General features: G+C 42.4%; 1 protein-coding gene across 1 annotated transcript in view; it reads left to right on the top strand.

Moving 5' to 3' along the window:
* Window positions 1-12,731, top strand: part of LOC112682945 (optomotor-blind protein-like) — a 56,839-nt gene extending 44,108 nt beyond the window's left edge. Inside the window, exons 5-6 of the mRNA XM_025553735.1 lie at window positions 392-468; window positions 10,331-12,731. Coding sequence (XP_025409520.1) covers window positions 392-468; window positions 10,331-11,390 — 1,137 coding nt within the window. The 3' untranslated portion in view covers window positions 11,391-12,731. The remainder of the gene's footprint in view (window positions 1-391; window positions 469-10,330) is intronic.
* Window positions 12,732-16,935: the final 4,204 nt, after the last annotated feature.

Here is a 16,935-nt window from a genome sequence, read left to right as displayed (position 1 = left end):
TGACGATATTATACGCAATGCGTTTGCACGCGTACTGCAAGGATTATTTATTTTCCGCAAACGTCTATGTACGTATGTTTATAAAACAGTAATTACGACCGTTTGCGATTCAGCGTCAGTCGTAGCCCGTGAAACCTTGCGAGAAATTTCAAATTTCGAACTCTTTGTTGTACACCGTTCCGCTCTAACGACAAGAGACAGTAAGATAGAGCACTGTTCGTTCTTGGACACTGTACACCATACGTGTGCGTGGTAAACGACGTAACGATGCACAAACTCCAGCGCGTTTATACATTTTCAAACTACGGTACCGTCGTACGTACTGCACCTGCGATCGGTAAGAAATTTGTACATTTAATAATTGTGTTATCATTTTTGTTTCCCGTTGCAGATCACGAAACTGAAAATCGACAGCAACCCCTTCGCCAAAGGATTTCGCGATTCTTCACGTTTGGGAGAACTAGAAAGGTGAGTGTCGACGTTTTCCGTGCAACACGGTTGCTGTTGCGATCCAGGGACGGATTGGCCTATCGGGAAATCGAGATTCTTCCCGATGGGCCGGTCCTTGTTTGGGCCGCTCTATATTATTATATAATCACCAAAAAAAAAAGTTTTATTTTTTAAAACAAATAAAAATTATTAAAAAAATAAATGAACTTCAAGTTCAAGTTGGAACTGATTAATCATGTGACTTACCCAAAACTATTATAGCTATAATTATAGTAAAGTTATTGTAGATTTTACTAATTTAGGGGTAAAACTAAACAAGTTTTGAAGTTGATGCAAAATAAAGCATTTTTTTTTTTTTTGGAGGGAGGAAGGGTAAAATAGTTTGATTTGCAGTTCATGGGCCGGTTTGTTTCATATTTCCTGGGCCGAAAATAATTGCCAATCCGCGCCCCTGTTGCGATCGTATTATAAACCCGATCGAATTGTTGCGCGGAAAATAATCGTTTTTATCGGAGACCCGAATCGCGCGTCCAAACGAGGGGGAGGGGGGGCTATCGGGTACAAGAGTTTTGGTCCGTACGCGCTCGTTGTACGATGTGCGTACCCGGACGCGAAATAGTTCGTTCGAAACGGTGCGCGCGACGACGAGTACAACATCACAGGTTACGACTGTTGTTTCTCGCGCACACATTAAGCGTACCCTCGCGGTACCGCGTCGCTTTTATGTTTCGTCGTAAACGCGCGCACAAGCGTCGCTGAAATTGTTATTTTTTACGCCGCGCGCTAGTAATATCTTTTTATGTTTCGACACCTCCCACTGCCAATACACAACACCGGCCGGGCGACCGCCGTCGGGCGGAAAAGAACACCGACCTCACAAAAGAGATGAAAAATTGTACGGCACGTACAAAGTGTACGGGCGGCACCGTAGACGTAATTCACACACACACACTCCGCTTAAACCTATCATTTTGACACGTTGTTACGCGGCAAATTTACACGCGGATGTAGAACCCGGGTTACCAGTCGTGCCGCGAAATTACAGGGCACGGTATCGCCGCGATGAGTTTTACACGCGATTCCGTTTACACACACACACGCTATACACTACGTCGAAGTGTAGCAACGCGGTAACACGTATACGTAATAAAATACGACCCGAGTACCGGTACCTGTACGGTTGTTTGTGCGTACGCTCATTATAACGTGAAATCGGAAAACTCCTACCCGATACATTATCGACGCGAACTGCGCGCGTATCGAATGACGACGATAACGATCATAATTTTCACTCGTAATGTTCCGTACACGCGATCGGCGGCGCTCTGGATAAAAAATTTTTTTTACCGCCCTGCGTATCTTGTGGCACCCGTAACGCGCGCCGCGTACGATTTACCCGCCGATAACGCCGCACTCGCCCCCCCCCCCCCCCGATCGCCGCGGTGCACGTCAGAATCGTGTCCGTAAACGAGTACGTAACAACGCGATATGTCCGCGCGCGCGTTTCTGTGCGAGCGCCTACGAGCTCGGTGTATTTCTCCGATCGACAACAAAAAAAAAAATAACAAAAATAACCGTTGCGTGTCTCGCCTCGAGCCGTCTAACAAGACGCACACACGCGTACGCGTACATTTTACGTGCGTGCGCGCGAGTTAAAGCTAATGCCGTTCATGTCGGATGGTTATATTATTGTCGTATTATTAACTTCCTATTATTATTTATTTATTTTTTTTCCCCATTCCGTTTCGTTTCCCATCGTCGGCCCGATAATACACGTCGCACGGACGCGCGATGGACGTGTGCCCACGACGTGTTACGATTTATATTTATTTATTATTGTTACGACGTACGTCCCGCACAGGAGGTGTGGTGGTTTCCGTCAGCGACTCGACACGACTCGCGTACGCACGTCGAGATCATCGGGTACCGACCGTCAGCGGTGTTTCGCGCGTGTGCCAACATTTGTCGCGATCGGCTTACGGTGCAGTCGAATACCTACGGTAACCGCGTTTCTGGTCGTGTCTGGTTGCGCATCGGAACGCGTTGACGGACACGAATGCTTTGTAGCGTTCAACGTCTACTGAACAGCATTTCCCTTCCCCATTATTATTATTATTTACACACGTTGTTCGCGATCCGTTTTAATGTCTAAAACAACAGCCAACCAAACTATTATTATAATATATTAGGTAGGAGGGGGGGGAATTATACGACGAGAACAGACCGTTTAAATAATTTCTCATCGATCGTATTGTTCGATTGTATTATCCAATGCGTGTTCTTGTTTCATATCCACTTGTAGTTGATAAATTCCTCCTACGGGTCGTATCATTGTGTTCGTCTCGAGTCTCTCTCTCACTCGTTACGTCTGCTGGTTCCAGAGTTTTTTTTTTACAATATTCTATTCTCGATCCTTTCCGAACGCACGTTCTTCTCGACGTCATCGCAATAACAGTACGGGTGGTACACGTATAAACTCTGTATCCGACTGACATGCGTGTGATCACCATAGAAAGTGCTGCGACATGTCGCCGAACGATTGAGACGGGCACGATGCGCAAGAGACGCGCTTCGGATTTTCACCACGTATAACCGTTACGTTTCGTGTGATTTCGTCTCTCGACCGGCCCTTCGAAATATTGTACGCGAGCTACAGACGTGCCACCGAAGGGCTGGTAACGTTGCGATACGATAACCCGCACTAAACGTGTCGTCGTCGGGCCAAGTCGATTTCTGTTTTAAAGCGTACGCGCACACGACTTACGTCTAAACCGTTACGGTACATTCGTGCACATGTGCCGCGAACGTTATTGACTTATCGAAATACTTAGCGGCGGTACAGGCTAAGAAGTTTCTCCCGTACCAGTGGTGTGTGATGTTGTTTCCGATAACAACGCACGTGTACGTTTTTTTTCTCTTTCCGTTCAATAATTGGTATCTATTATTATCGTTCACACGCGGTACATCGTTTATTTATGTTTTCTAGTGTAACTCCGACGCGGTGCATCTCGTGCACACCTAAACACGTTGATGCGCGCGTCCATCCAGTTCATCGTTAACCGCTAAACCCTTGGAAGCACCTGATTTTCCCACGTCGTTTTAAGCACTCGAAGTCTGTCGCTTTTCCTTTTGGTTGTGATCATGAAAATACGCTTAAATTATCAGATACAATTTCCGTTTATTTTTGCAACGAGCATGTAAATATTGTGGTTTTAAGGTCCTTCTTATGGACGAGTATATATATATATATATATATTAATAATTATTAATACAACAAAATCCAAGTTTAAGAAACTTATTTCTCGAATTCTTGTCGTCACATCAATTTCACTCGTTCAAAACAAAACCTTAGTATTTTTAACGGGATGCAACGAAAATATCATAACTCATCGAGAAAAAATGAAAACCAGTTACTTTGGTAACAATAGTAATTTATTTCTGATGAAATAATGGGCAAACAGTTCTCATTTTCTATTAATCATGAAGTACGTTGGTTTCACACAAGTATTCCGTTATTGTTTCTATTGTTTATCTTTATGATGGCACTTTACACGTAGTCTAACTCGACGTACCGCCAATGGGTTGGGTGTACAGAACTTTCAAAACGGGCTGCAGAATATTTGGTTTGATGTTTTTGAAATCTGTCAAGAAACATTTGGTCTTTTTCGAGGTCGAAGTTAATTTTGAGGTAACCAATAGAAAACCGTTATGTTATCCAGTGTCATCGGAACACCATTCTTCAAACGTGATATTAACGTGTTTTCTGGAAAGAGAAAAAAAACTTAGAACGCTCACGGTGCATAAGAAACACAAGTACCTATTTACCGTATCCTCAGCACGTTGCGAGTACCTGGTTAAGTAGCTGTGCGGCGCGCGTTCGTCTGTTCGCCGGAGATGCTTTCCGCGATAACCGCGAGACGGTGGTTGGGTACGAATAGCTGCGCACCTTGTTACCGCTCCAGGACGAAAATCATTAAAATTAGATTATCATATATCGGGCGCGCGCAACGCGTAGAAGATTTAATATCATTATCGTCGCGCATCGAAGAGGACGGGTAAACACCGCTATATGGTTAAGAGTCTAATATAACACAATGGTAATAGAATATTATTTGTTTACGTTTTCCTTTTTCTTTTTACGCTCCGTTTCGACCACATGGGAAATAATCGGTGTCCAGTGAAACGCTGGCGCGCGGCTGAGGACGCGCTGATCGCAAACGGTGCGTGCGCACGTGCACGGCGGTACGAATGCGACAAGCAGCTAATGTTCGAATCATAAGGATGCAAAGGCAACTGCACCTAGTAGCCCAAATAGATCTTCCCGTGAAATCGTAGCGCGCACCCCGACCGTTTCGATTCCACGTGTTTTTACGGTGACGTGATTTTTTTTACCCAAGTCCCTACGTATTTACGTATTTCCAATCCGAATACCGACGCGGAACGTCAACGTGTCTTCGTCAACGTCGAAGTGCGCGACAATTAGCCGTGACGATAGTACGGACGATCGGTGCGTGTCGAAATTTTTCAAGATTACGTCGAATCCGAACTCCTTTCGCGAAACCCGCTGTTCGATACCGATGGAAATGCGGTTATAAGAAGGACCGCCATCGACGTGTGACATACGGTGCGAGTGTCCTATGTAAACACGTAGGTTTCGGTAGTACTTACCGGTATCAGTCGCGCGCGTAAACGTTCGATACCGCTGCGATATTTTGAACCCTTAGAGCAGAGGCAACTCGAAGCAATCGGAGGGCCAATTTTTAAAACTTTGAAACCAAGCGAACCGTAGTGGGGAAAGCGAAAACGAAAAAAGGTCACTAAAATCCACGGGTAGCGTACATTTTAATTAGTTTGATTTTACGACTGAACCAACACGATGGAACGAGTGGCCGGTACCTACAGCAAAGCCGACACGGACATAAATTACGTTTAGACGTTTAATGATTTAGCTGGAGCTCGACGCTAGAGAGAAATATAATGTCTACATTTTACGATCAACGTGGAAAAAATCGATAGCCGGTAAAATGTGTGATGAAGTGATTTGAAAAGGTAACGCAAGCCGGATGGAAACATTTACGCGGCCCGTCCCTGCTGCGTGAACGTCACGAGCGTACGGTATGCGCGGAAATATGCTAGACGCGAAAGCTATAAGCCATGGTGGACAACTGGCGGCCCGCGAGCCTTTCTTATCCGGTCCGTACTTTATTTTCAAATTACATCATACAATTTCAAAGTTTATCGTCTATACTTTAGCTTACAGATGTAAAAATTGTTATCTGGTATTAAACATCGTTAAATGTCTAAATGTCATATGCATGTATACGTATAACTTTCAAACATGGCTGTTTCCACCGAACTATATGCGGTTTCTTCGTATCATTCGTGACGTGCTGCCGCGTGTGTTAAATGTATTGTTTCGGTGTACACAAATGCTAATTAAAATTCATATTTGGAATGACCTTTTTTCTCGCCCTATGTTTCGGCCCGCTGGATTTTAATTTTCTAAAAATCGGCCCTCTGGTGTCTTTGAGTTGCCCGTCCCTGCTATAAGCGCCTCGGTGCATCGGACACGCGCGTATTCCCGACCCCGTTGTATAGTACATTATGCGATACGCGCAGCACGTAGTCGTACGAGCGCACGTACGCGTCGGGTTACGGCCGTCGAAAAAGATTTAAAACCGTAACAACGGACTGCGGACGACACGGTGTACGCGCATAACTCGTCGGATATTAACGTACGCATAATATTTACGTATGTACGTATCGAGTAAAAAATCGTAAAGTCGCCAAGGACGAGAAACCGTACGCGCACAAAGGTTATAGCACACACACCGCAACATTATTATGTAGGTACGTGTTCGTTTATTGAATTATTACACTCGTTTAGCTCGTGCGAACGTTACTGTCGTTATTTTTTTTTTCTCCTCCTGAACATTATTGTCGTGTCGAAACGAACGTAATATTTTGCTTACGCGCGGAACGTGTATTTATTTTGAGTTTGGAAATTCGCCACTCGTATTTATTACGCGCGCCGGTCCGCCTCGTAAAACCGTACCAGCCCGAACGTCCAACAACAACGACAACAACAATAATAACAACAGCGATGGTAGTCGTATATTATAACGCTTAATTCGTACGTGTATGTGCGTGCGAGCGTCGCACCGTCGGATACCCGCAGTGGCGGCGGTAAGTCCATCACGTCTGCACGTCGTCGTCGGTTTTATCGCTTTTTGTCGTCGATTTGCCACGGGAAAATACGATTTATAATTTATCATAAACGATATTCGTTCGCCGTACGTACGTATTATTATTATTGCGGTGCGCCGCGCCGATGTGTGCGTGCGCACATATTACAATAACGATAAATAAAAATAAAAACTGGTCGGCGACCGGTACCACTACTACCGACGTACGTGCCAACGACGTTCGGCGTTATTGCGATACGCGTTTATGAACACCGTCGTCGGACGTACAGGTGGCCGTTGAACGCCGAGTCCGAACAAGAGGAGCGACTCCTCGACCGGTGCGGTAGGATGGTCGGTAGGATTGCGCGTGTACGTCGTCGACTTTGCCGAAAGTCGTGCCCGGACTGCAGACAATCGACTTTCGGATAACTATTCCCCCCCCCCCCGGCCCTGATCTTTAACATATTGGCACCAGCCGCGCGACGCAAACGGCGTAGAAGCTCCTGACAGGAACCCGAAGGGTGGCAGATTTATCGCTCGGAAATCGATCGATGCCCGTTCGACGCCTCGGAAACGATCGACGGACAAAGAGTGTACCGGACATCCAAGTGCACGTGGACTATTTTTCGTACTACTGTTTCCGACGTAATCGTACAGGGAATTTATTGCATTTTGACTCTTGATAAAAAAAAAAAAAAAAAAAATCGTGGAAATACCTTTTATTGCGGTGGCGAGAAACGATTTCCGACGATAGCAGTTGTTTCGTACTCGATAACACCTTTGGGACATGATACGTTCGCCTAGCCGGTAAACCTAACCCGGTAGTTAACGAGCGCTGTTGATGCGTTTTTATTTTTTATTTATATTAATTTAATTTGAAGGCTTCGCGTCATCGTCGTCACGTATGACGGACTAAACGTTAGGTGGTGGACGACGGGGTTAGTGGTGGGAGGATCGGGGGGGACGTAGAATGTGAGAACTTGTACGAATATTAAATATCCAAGCGTATAATAATTAATCGACGGACCTATTGTTTGGGACCTTGAGCCGCCGCCGCCGATCGGTATCGCCGGGCGCGCACCACCGGCGGTGGCACAAGGACCGCGGCTCGGGGTGAAATCGTTATTATGTTATTAAAACCGGTAATTCGACCGCGGCCAACGAAAATCGCTGTGGGCAACGATGCTCGATGGCTTCTAATTATTATCGTGTACATAGTTTTTCGTGTTTTTCACTATTATTATTCCTTTCCCCTCCGTCACCCCCACTCAACCAGCTCCGACCCTCTCGCCGCGCCTCTCACGCCTCGCCCGCGTCCGTTTCGCCCGACAGCGTTTTTTAATAAGTCTTTAACACGTCCGCGTAAATTATACACACGTCGTCGACTGGAAATTTCTTCGCACCTCGACCGCGTTCGGCTATTATTACAGTTTTATGTGCGCGCGCAGGACACGTACGCACACGAGCGCGTACCCGTTTACACGACCGCCGCATGACATTATACGCGTTACACATATTTTCTACACGCGCACACGCACGCACGTATTGTATAATTTTTTTTTTATATTATTATTTTTTTTTTTTTTTTTTATTATTAAGCTCCCGCGGTCCGCCTGCGGCCGTTTCGGCGGCTAGTCCGCGCGCGCGAGTGCGTGTGCGCGTGACGAAATCCATCGGCACGTTACGATAATAACCGCTAATGGACCGTGCGGCCATCGGTTTACACATCGCGCCGACCGGTTCGCCGGTGGTTCTGCTGCGCGCGCGCGTCGTAAACTAATAACGCACGACGGTAAACGTTCGCGCGCACCGTATGCCGCCACTGGCCCTAGGGTGCACGCCGGGTCTAACGGGTTCGTCGGAACCACGGCGTTTTCTCTGTTCCTCGGAGAGTTCGCCCTTCTTCTCAGGCCCTGACGAATTCTCGACGTGTCCCTTCAACGCACGTACAAGTACGGTACGGAATCCTGCGTGCGTTTCGTCTGGATCGGGTTATACGCTCGGAATCGCACTCGAAAACATAATCGACCAGAAAGGGTGATCATCTATAATCACAACTATTGTTGTTCTAGATGCGTTTTACTCACTTGATCGTTTTGCTAACGAAAAAATTACGTTTAAATAAGGTCATACGACAGTTATTGATATTGGATCGGAACGCGATCCGAAAGATCTAGTTCTACAACGAATATATCGTTTATACTCAACTCGTTCAACCGTCACCGATTCGTCAGTACCACGAACCGGCTCGTGTATGCTCCGAAAAACGGATTATTCAAAACGAATTTCTTTAACAGCAAGTTAGTACTGCAGCGGTATACCGCGGTAACCGTTCAACTGTATTTATTAACATACCCGTGCCGCTGCAGGTACATATCGGTATTATACGCAGCAGCGGTACTAAAAAACGCAATAAATTATCGGGCACCAACATCCTGGAGATTATTTGATGGATATAATGTCGCTGCTCGCGGGAGATTATAACGACGATTTACGATGTGGTAGTTTTTATTTTCAATTTTACGATTTCGTTGGCCCGTCACCGCGACACGTCCGACAACAGCGTTGTACATCATAATAACAGTGTAATGCGTAACGTTACGTGGTAGTTTAATTATAAAAACGGAAAATAATTGAAAACATTACTATCGATTAGTTAAAACTTGACAATATTCGTATATTTGCTGTGTTTCGAAAAAGAGCCGCAGTTCTAATTCGTTTACCATAAATTCAAGGCCAGATGTTAACGAGTTTAAAAGTTCAAGTTAAGTCCACTATGTAGCTGAACAGAATAATGTTTTTTTTTTTAAAAAAGTAAAAAAAAAAGTACTTAACGAGTTTAATCGTGACATGTATTTAATCGGTTAACTTTTTATAGTTATTTTCCGAATTTAAAACCCAGGCATTTAAAATATAAATTTTGGTTAAACTAATTGTTTTAATTATTTTATTATATTTTATTTACTATATATTTATTTTATTATATTATAATTATTATTTAACAATTAGCATTATGATTCTGGAAATGTTCAACGAATTATTCTTGGATTTCAAAATGAATAGGAGTAATGCATAGGCATGCGCAGGAGATATGCAAGGTATGCAATTGCATATCCTAAATATAGAGCCTTCTTTCTAAAATTATAAAAAATAAATAACATTTATGACATATTTGATCTTATGTAGGTATTACTCAAACCATTTCAAGTGTTATGTATTTAATTTTTTTTTTTCGTAATTGATTTTAAATTTTAATTATGAAGACAGTAAGAACGATTAAGAAATAGCCATTCAGTTACTTTTTTCGGGAAAAAAAATTAAAATATAAAATTTAAATAGTTATTAAGACCAGAATTTCGAACGCTTAAATTAACTCTCAGTTTTAGGGGGGGGGCGTAGGCAGTGGCATACCCTGAAAAAAAGGTCTGCGTACGCCTATGGAGTAACGTACATTAATATAATCGCATTTAAAAATCGCAACATTATTCTGTTTGAAAAAAGTTAACTGATTCTTAAAATAATTTCAAGTTTGTTTTATATTTTTCTACAAGTTGAAACGATTATAAATGAACAGAAAATATAAATACACTAGTAGCGAGTTAAAAAAAAAAATCAATTAGTTTGCCCGGTCTTGCCATAAACAACGAAATTACAACATCAATACCAATATCTAATAGTTTCGTTTTCGCACACAGAGACCCGGTGGACTTGATGTTCCTGGAGCACCAGTACAACCAGCACCTGCTGAGCCGCGCGGCCACGCCAATGTTCTGGCCGTCGCAGGACGGAGGTGGCCACCCCGGGCAGCAGTCCGTCATGGAACAGCACCTCCAGCACCAGCACCTACAACAACAGCACCAGCAGCATCAGCACCAGCAGCAGCAACAGGACCAGGCAAATGGCGGTTCCGGATTCATGTTGGCCGCTGCGGCCGCCGCTCGGGCCCAGTTTCACATGCTGAACAACGCCGCGGCCGCTGCTGCCGCGTCCTCTTCATCGTCTGGCGGTGGTGGTGGTAGCGGTGGCGGTGGTGGTGGTGCCGGAAGGTCGTCGTCCGGCGGTGCCGATGGTGGTGGACCACCACCGCCTCCGCAGCAGCAACAGCACTACCAGCACTCGGCCGCGGCCGCTGCAGCCGCAGCCGCGGGCATGCACTCGCTCATAGTTTACGGTAACCATTTCCAACAGTCTCAGTCGCGGTTCGCGGCCGCTGCAGCAGCCGCGGCCGCGGCCGCCGCGTCCTCGTATCCCGGGCCGCCGCCACCGCCCCCGCACCCTTCGTCCATGTTCCCGTGGTCGCCGCAAGCGCAGTACCCCAGGTACGTGTCGGCGGCCGCATTCCAGCCGCCGCCGCAGCAGCAGCAGCCAACGTCCACCGTGTCGTCGTCGTCCTCGTCGTCGCCGCCGTCGTCTTCGTTGTCGTTGTCGTTGTCGTTGCACGGACAGCAGCCGACCGCTGCCACGACCACCGCTACGTCCGCCGCGGCCATCGTCCATCACCACCACCATCACGGTCAACTTCACGGCCACCACCATCAGCAGCAACACCAGCACCGCGGTGGCTATAGCCCCGCGCGGTCACCACCGGGCACGGGTTCGTCGTCGGCCGAGTCGCTGCCGTCGCCGGACGCGGACGGCCGGTCGGCCACCAAGTACCAAAAACGGCACTCGCCTTCGGCCGCCGGTTCGTCGTCCACCGCGGCCCGGTACGGTTCGCCGCCGTTCGACAGCCCGACCAAGACGGACGACCCTTAGACGGTCTCGTCGTGCGCGCACGATCGCCATCGATCATAGTTTATTGTGTAATGCGATGCGCGAGAAACTGTGAGATCGCCGGAAACATAAAAATCTACCGGAATGACGCAATCTCCGGGAACCGAAACGTTTACGTACGACCCCTCACTGTCGCGCCCCTGGTTCATACGATTATTATATTTATTATTATTATTATTATTATTACTATAATAGTTGTTGTAAAGCAGTCGTTTCCGCGCCGATAACGCCGTCGCAGGCCATGCCGTCGGGACCAGAAACGTTTTTCACGTCCGCACGACCCCTGGAGCGTTCGTCGTCCACCGGTATGCGTAACGTATTCGTAGTTATAACTCTCGTCCCTTATTGTACATATCCGTTCTTGTCCCGCGTGCAGATGTTGCGAAAATAATACGGTGTGTGTTTCGCCCGTCACCAGACAACGTCCATGTCCGGCGTCCTCGATTTTCTCGATCGTCTCGGCGGCGACGGGACCGATGCGTCGTTTCCATGTGCAATACGCCCGATGCAATAATGGTTTTAAATGTTATCGTTTCCTTTCCTGACCTTATCGTTTTACCGTTTCGTGCGCTCCTAAGAGAACACCTCGCGCCACCCCTGTCGATCCCGTCACTCGATCACGCAGCATCGGACGACCCTCGCCAAGCTCCCCCCGACACTTCATCCGCTCATCCGTGACGCGTTTATTATCGTTTTCGCGAGAAAAAATTCACTGCGTCCTGTTAGCGTGATCGCATTACCCGATTCATAGTTCGCGTCACGAAATTACATCGCACCGGTCTTCGTTAACAAATTATAATTACTGAGGATTTTCCGATTTTTTTTGTTGATTATTTCACTTCGATCACAATACGACGCATTCTCGCAGTTACCAAAAACTAAGTTTTTTTTATTATTATTATTATTATTATTATTATTATCATTATTATTAATATACGGTTTTGTTTTTCTTCTTCTCGCGTACGCATGTTGCGCAAAAACGTTTCGATTGTTTCAGTTTTTCTTAAAACGTTTTTAAGCTCTACGCCTCTACGGTGTTATAGTTCGTGTAAATAAATAGTTAAACTATGATACTACATTAGACTATTATAGACTAGGTACCAAAGATATGTTTTCTTATTTTATACATACATATATATATATAATATTACGCATTTTGCTCTGTGTGTACGTATTATTATATTTAGTCGTTGTAAAATGCGCCAATAATGTGTAATTATTTTTACGTGTAAATACAGTTAGAATTTTTTTTTTTCATTTACGCCGTATACTCAATACGTCTCTATACATAAACACATATGAACAAATATTATTATAATTAGATGTTTTCTATTAAATTATATCTCTATACATTAAATTGTGAATTTAATTTTTAACAAAATAAAAATAAAAAAAAAAATAACGCATTTGTTTGAATTTTTCATCGTGTGATCTGTACGCGTATACATAATATACATGTAATAATATCGCGTAAGCGACCGTTTTGTGTAAAATAAAAAAAAATATACTATAATGGAATAACATTAACGTTTGTCGATTGTGTTTGCCCGTCCCCTTCCCGTGACGGGTACACCCCGGACGTCGTCACGATGGCGCGTGCAGCTGAGCGGTCTATCTGCACGACGTATCTAACACGCGTTTACGCGAAAGAAAATAATATGAAGTGTGTGAAGCAGTGCTCGTCGTCGGGTGCGAAAAAGACGATAAAAAAAACGTACGAGTGTTGCGATCCGATGTTATCCACGACAGGTGTATCGTAATTTTGGGTGTTTTTTTTCTTCGTCATTGGGAGAAATCGATCGTGAGAAAATCGGTACAGCGACGGGCCGTGCACAAAGGGCGAACAAAATGCGTTACGATTGTCAACGGAAGTCGACACGTAAAAATATTCGAACGACGGTCGAAAAGAAGTGGCAGGTAAGCTTACCGATTATTTTCTTTTTCCCGGCACAACGGACCGCGATCGTTTGATCGACCGATCGGCAAAGCAGCTTTTGTAAACTCGCTCAATGCAATCGAGTCTATAGAACGCGTCGTTCGATTTTCGTATTTTTTTCAATTTTTTTTTTCATTTTTTTTCGTTTTCGCGAATCACGCATGGGTCTCGTGTGTTGTAAACGTTACGGCCGGAAAACTATTCGGCGGGCCCGCGGCGACAGGGATAAAATATGAGAAATGACAAACGCGACCGACTCGTATCGGCACAACGATTTTATCGTCGCGAACGGGATCGAAAAAACCGTATGCGATTCGAGTTGGAATGATTGAACTGGAAAAAACATACACACACATATTTATTTTAATTTTTTTTCTCAATAAAGTCATTTATTATATAAATTATACAGAGCTTAAAAGAACAAGTATACAAATAAATAATAAAATGAATATATCCACCACCAGTAAGCAAAGCTTGCGATGATGGTAGAGAGTTACAAATTCCAATAATTAATGTAATAATCAAACAGAAGTAAATATAAAATAAACACATATTAAACACACATCTTACGTGCAAAATTACAATACTGTTTTACATTAAGCGGCCAAGGGACGGCGATCCACATTGGCGTTCTTCGCGCTTTTTGTCTCGGCGGTTTATTAACCTTGGGCGACTTTAAGTTATTATGGTTATTAGGTTAACCGTATTTTTTAAACAAAAAAACTATAACCGTCACATAATATGCGTATTATACCGATTTAAGGGTTAAATATTTCCTATTCGTCTTATATTTTTAACTTCGCAGACAACGCTTTTCTACTGGAAAATGTGTTCTGATAACACAATGTTTGTACTTGATACGGATCTGTAATGGTGACAGATTTTAATTCACATTTTTCGCTTTTTTTTCTTTCAAGTTCAATTCCGTATGTTAATTTGTTTAAAAAACATACAAGTACATTATTTATCAGTTTTGAGAGCCAATATAGTGTACATGGTAATAAGAACATTTTTTGTTTTAGATAAAATTGCACTTTGTACACGACCGTATGGGGCTATTATTTTTGGACATCAAAATCTTCACTCTAATCATAGAAATAAGTAAAATAAAACTAAAATGTTTTAAACCATCATATTGTGAAAATACCATTAGAACCCAATATTTTCTTTTCACTCCACTCAAAATCGTAAAATGCATACAGTACATACTACCAATATAACAGGCTTTGTTTGAAATCAACTATTAACGATGGATATTAACTTTTGAAAAATTCAATACACCAATAAAACCGTTAATGATAAAATATGTTTCGATAAACTAAAACATAACATACTTCTAATGGACTCGTCGGGAAGGACGGTTACTTTTCTGTTTAAGTTTTATGTGTTCGTACAATAAACTTTCTACACGAACTGATATTATTGGACTGTTTATTTGTACTTGTATTTTTATTTTAATCCACCACCTCATAAAGCGCAACCACAATCGCAATATTTTTCACGAGCTTATAATTTTATTGGCATTGTACCTTTTTATTTTTTTTACAATGCCACTTTATAAAATGATAATAATTAAAAAAAAAAGACTAATATTTTACGTCGTAACGATGTTCTCGATAATACTATACGTATTGTTGTGTCAAAAACATTTAATAAATAAAAAATTTATGATAAATCGATGGCCAACATAAAAAAAAAAATTGATTAGCATATCATAATATCCATATATATAGAGAGCTGTTACTTTATACACGTGTGATACAGCTGTAGTGAAATTTCGTTACAGAACCGTTTATCCTGGCACGTCCCTGTAACGGTAAACATCAAATGCAGGTATGATATCGTACGCCAAACGTTGCAGGCCTACAGTTAGGCGTATTAATTTCAGTGAACGCCGATATGACCAGCATACCAACGGTTAATGGACCAATAAGTAATTGTCTACAAATGATTTTCAGTAGTAATCTGAACAAATGTTTTAAAAGGGATATCAAAATAATGATTTTGTTCGTCTATAAATTGTAAATGGTGAAAAATAAAAAAAATAAAAGAATCGTGTACTATTATAATTATAAAAACTCATTAAGAACGTTGAATCGGTAACGCTTGATCGAGGAATTAAATATGGCAAAACGACATGTATTGACTGCATTTTTAATAATTCGTCTGATACAATTGAAAATATGGTCCGCAGAAAGGCTTTAATTGTGTATCGTTTGTTGATAAACATAATATACAATATATAATATACGAATCTAGAGAAATAAGAAATTTAAAAAAAATCTGCGTTGCAACGTAATTAAACTTTTCTGGAAAATACGCGTCCACAGTATTTCCACGAGAGTAGTACGAAATGAAAATTTTTTAGGACAGATTCGTGCAAGAAATATAGATACCGGCTCAGTGATATTGATGTTGAAAAAATAAATGTGAATATCATCAATAGTCGTTCAGATTGATACACTGAAACGAAACCGGCGTAGGTAGAAAATTGATCAGATCGTTAGATTTTCGAATAAAAATTATGTTATGTATTTTGTATCAAAATCACGTTAACGTGAGTGGATTTAAATACTTAAATTTAAATTCGACTTTTGAATTCAAAAACTATAAACAATTTTAAAGTGCACTGAATAACAAAGAAAATCACTTTAATATCAAACATTTTCAATTAAAAATGCAAAATTAACTTTTCTACTCTTAATAAAAATTACGTGAAATAAAATTGTGACAATTATGCATAAACATCGCACGGACAACTTTGGAAAACTCAAAACAGTGCTAGGTGCCCTGAAAATCTCAGCACTAGCTATAACTCATAATACATTCGTTAATCCATTTTGCGTTTGTATAAAATATTTTTGATTTATGATTAACCAGTAGTTGTATCGACATTGTGCGAAAAACATAAAAATGTTGATCAATAGTATGAAAATGACAATTTAAATTTAATAGTTTTATAAATTAATCAATGTTAATACGAATTATTACAATAATTATTAAAGAATACTACGCTACTATTATACAGCATGATACGACATTGCAAATATAACTACAATGAACCTCCTTCAGTTGTGTGATCTCAATATTTTTTAGAGTAGGGTAGTCGGCATGTCCTTATTAAATTGCTGGTTCGGCGGTTCAGTTTACTAAAGTTTCGATATACTGCGGTGGCGTCGAATTCTGAGTTCAAGTCTGGTTATGACCAGATCATATTTTTTAGAGTGGCGGGTAGTGCCGTAGTGGATTTGTATACGAGTAATAAGTGAATTAAACCAATCAACTATAAATCATAATACTGCCCATTTCATTATTACTATTTAAGACATTTAAGTACCTAAATGCTAAAATAAATCAAACCTTTTTGAGAGGGGTTGAACTCCCAACCCTTTAAAGTATGTCCTTGAGTGGGGTGGGTTGTAAGTTGTAAATTAGGTTTACCAGACCATTCAATATTTTGTTCGGCGCCACTGCGTGGTGGAACGTCAAACCAGTACAAAAATATAATGATTTGCACTTTGTGCAACACCGTACAGTACACGTCTCATTTTTCTTATTTACAATACTTCAATAGCTTTATATTTTATTGAT

The sequence above is a fragment of the Sipha flava genome, unplaced genomic scaffold (assembly GCF_003268045.1).
Source record: "Sipha flava isolate LNK unplaced genomic scaffold, YSA_version1 216_pilon_pilon, whole genome shotgun sequence".
Lineage (NCBI taxonomy): Eukaryota > Metazoa > Arthropoda > Insecta > Hemiptera > Aphididae > Sipha > Sipha flava.
The sequence above is the reverse complement of the archived record's forward strand: the minus strand, read 5'-3'. Positions and strand labels throughout refer to the sequence as shown.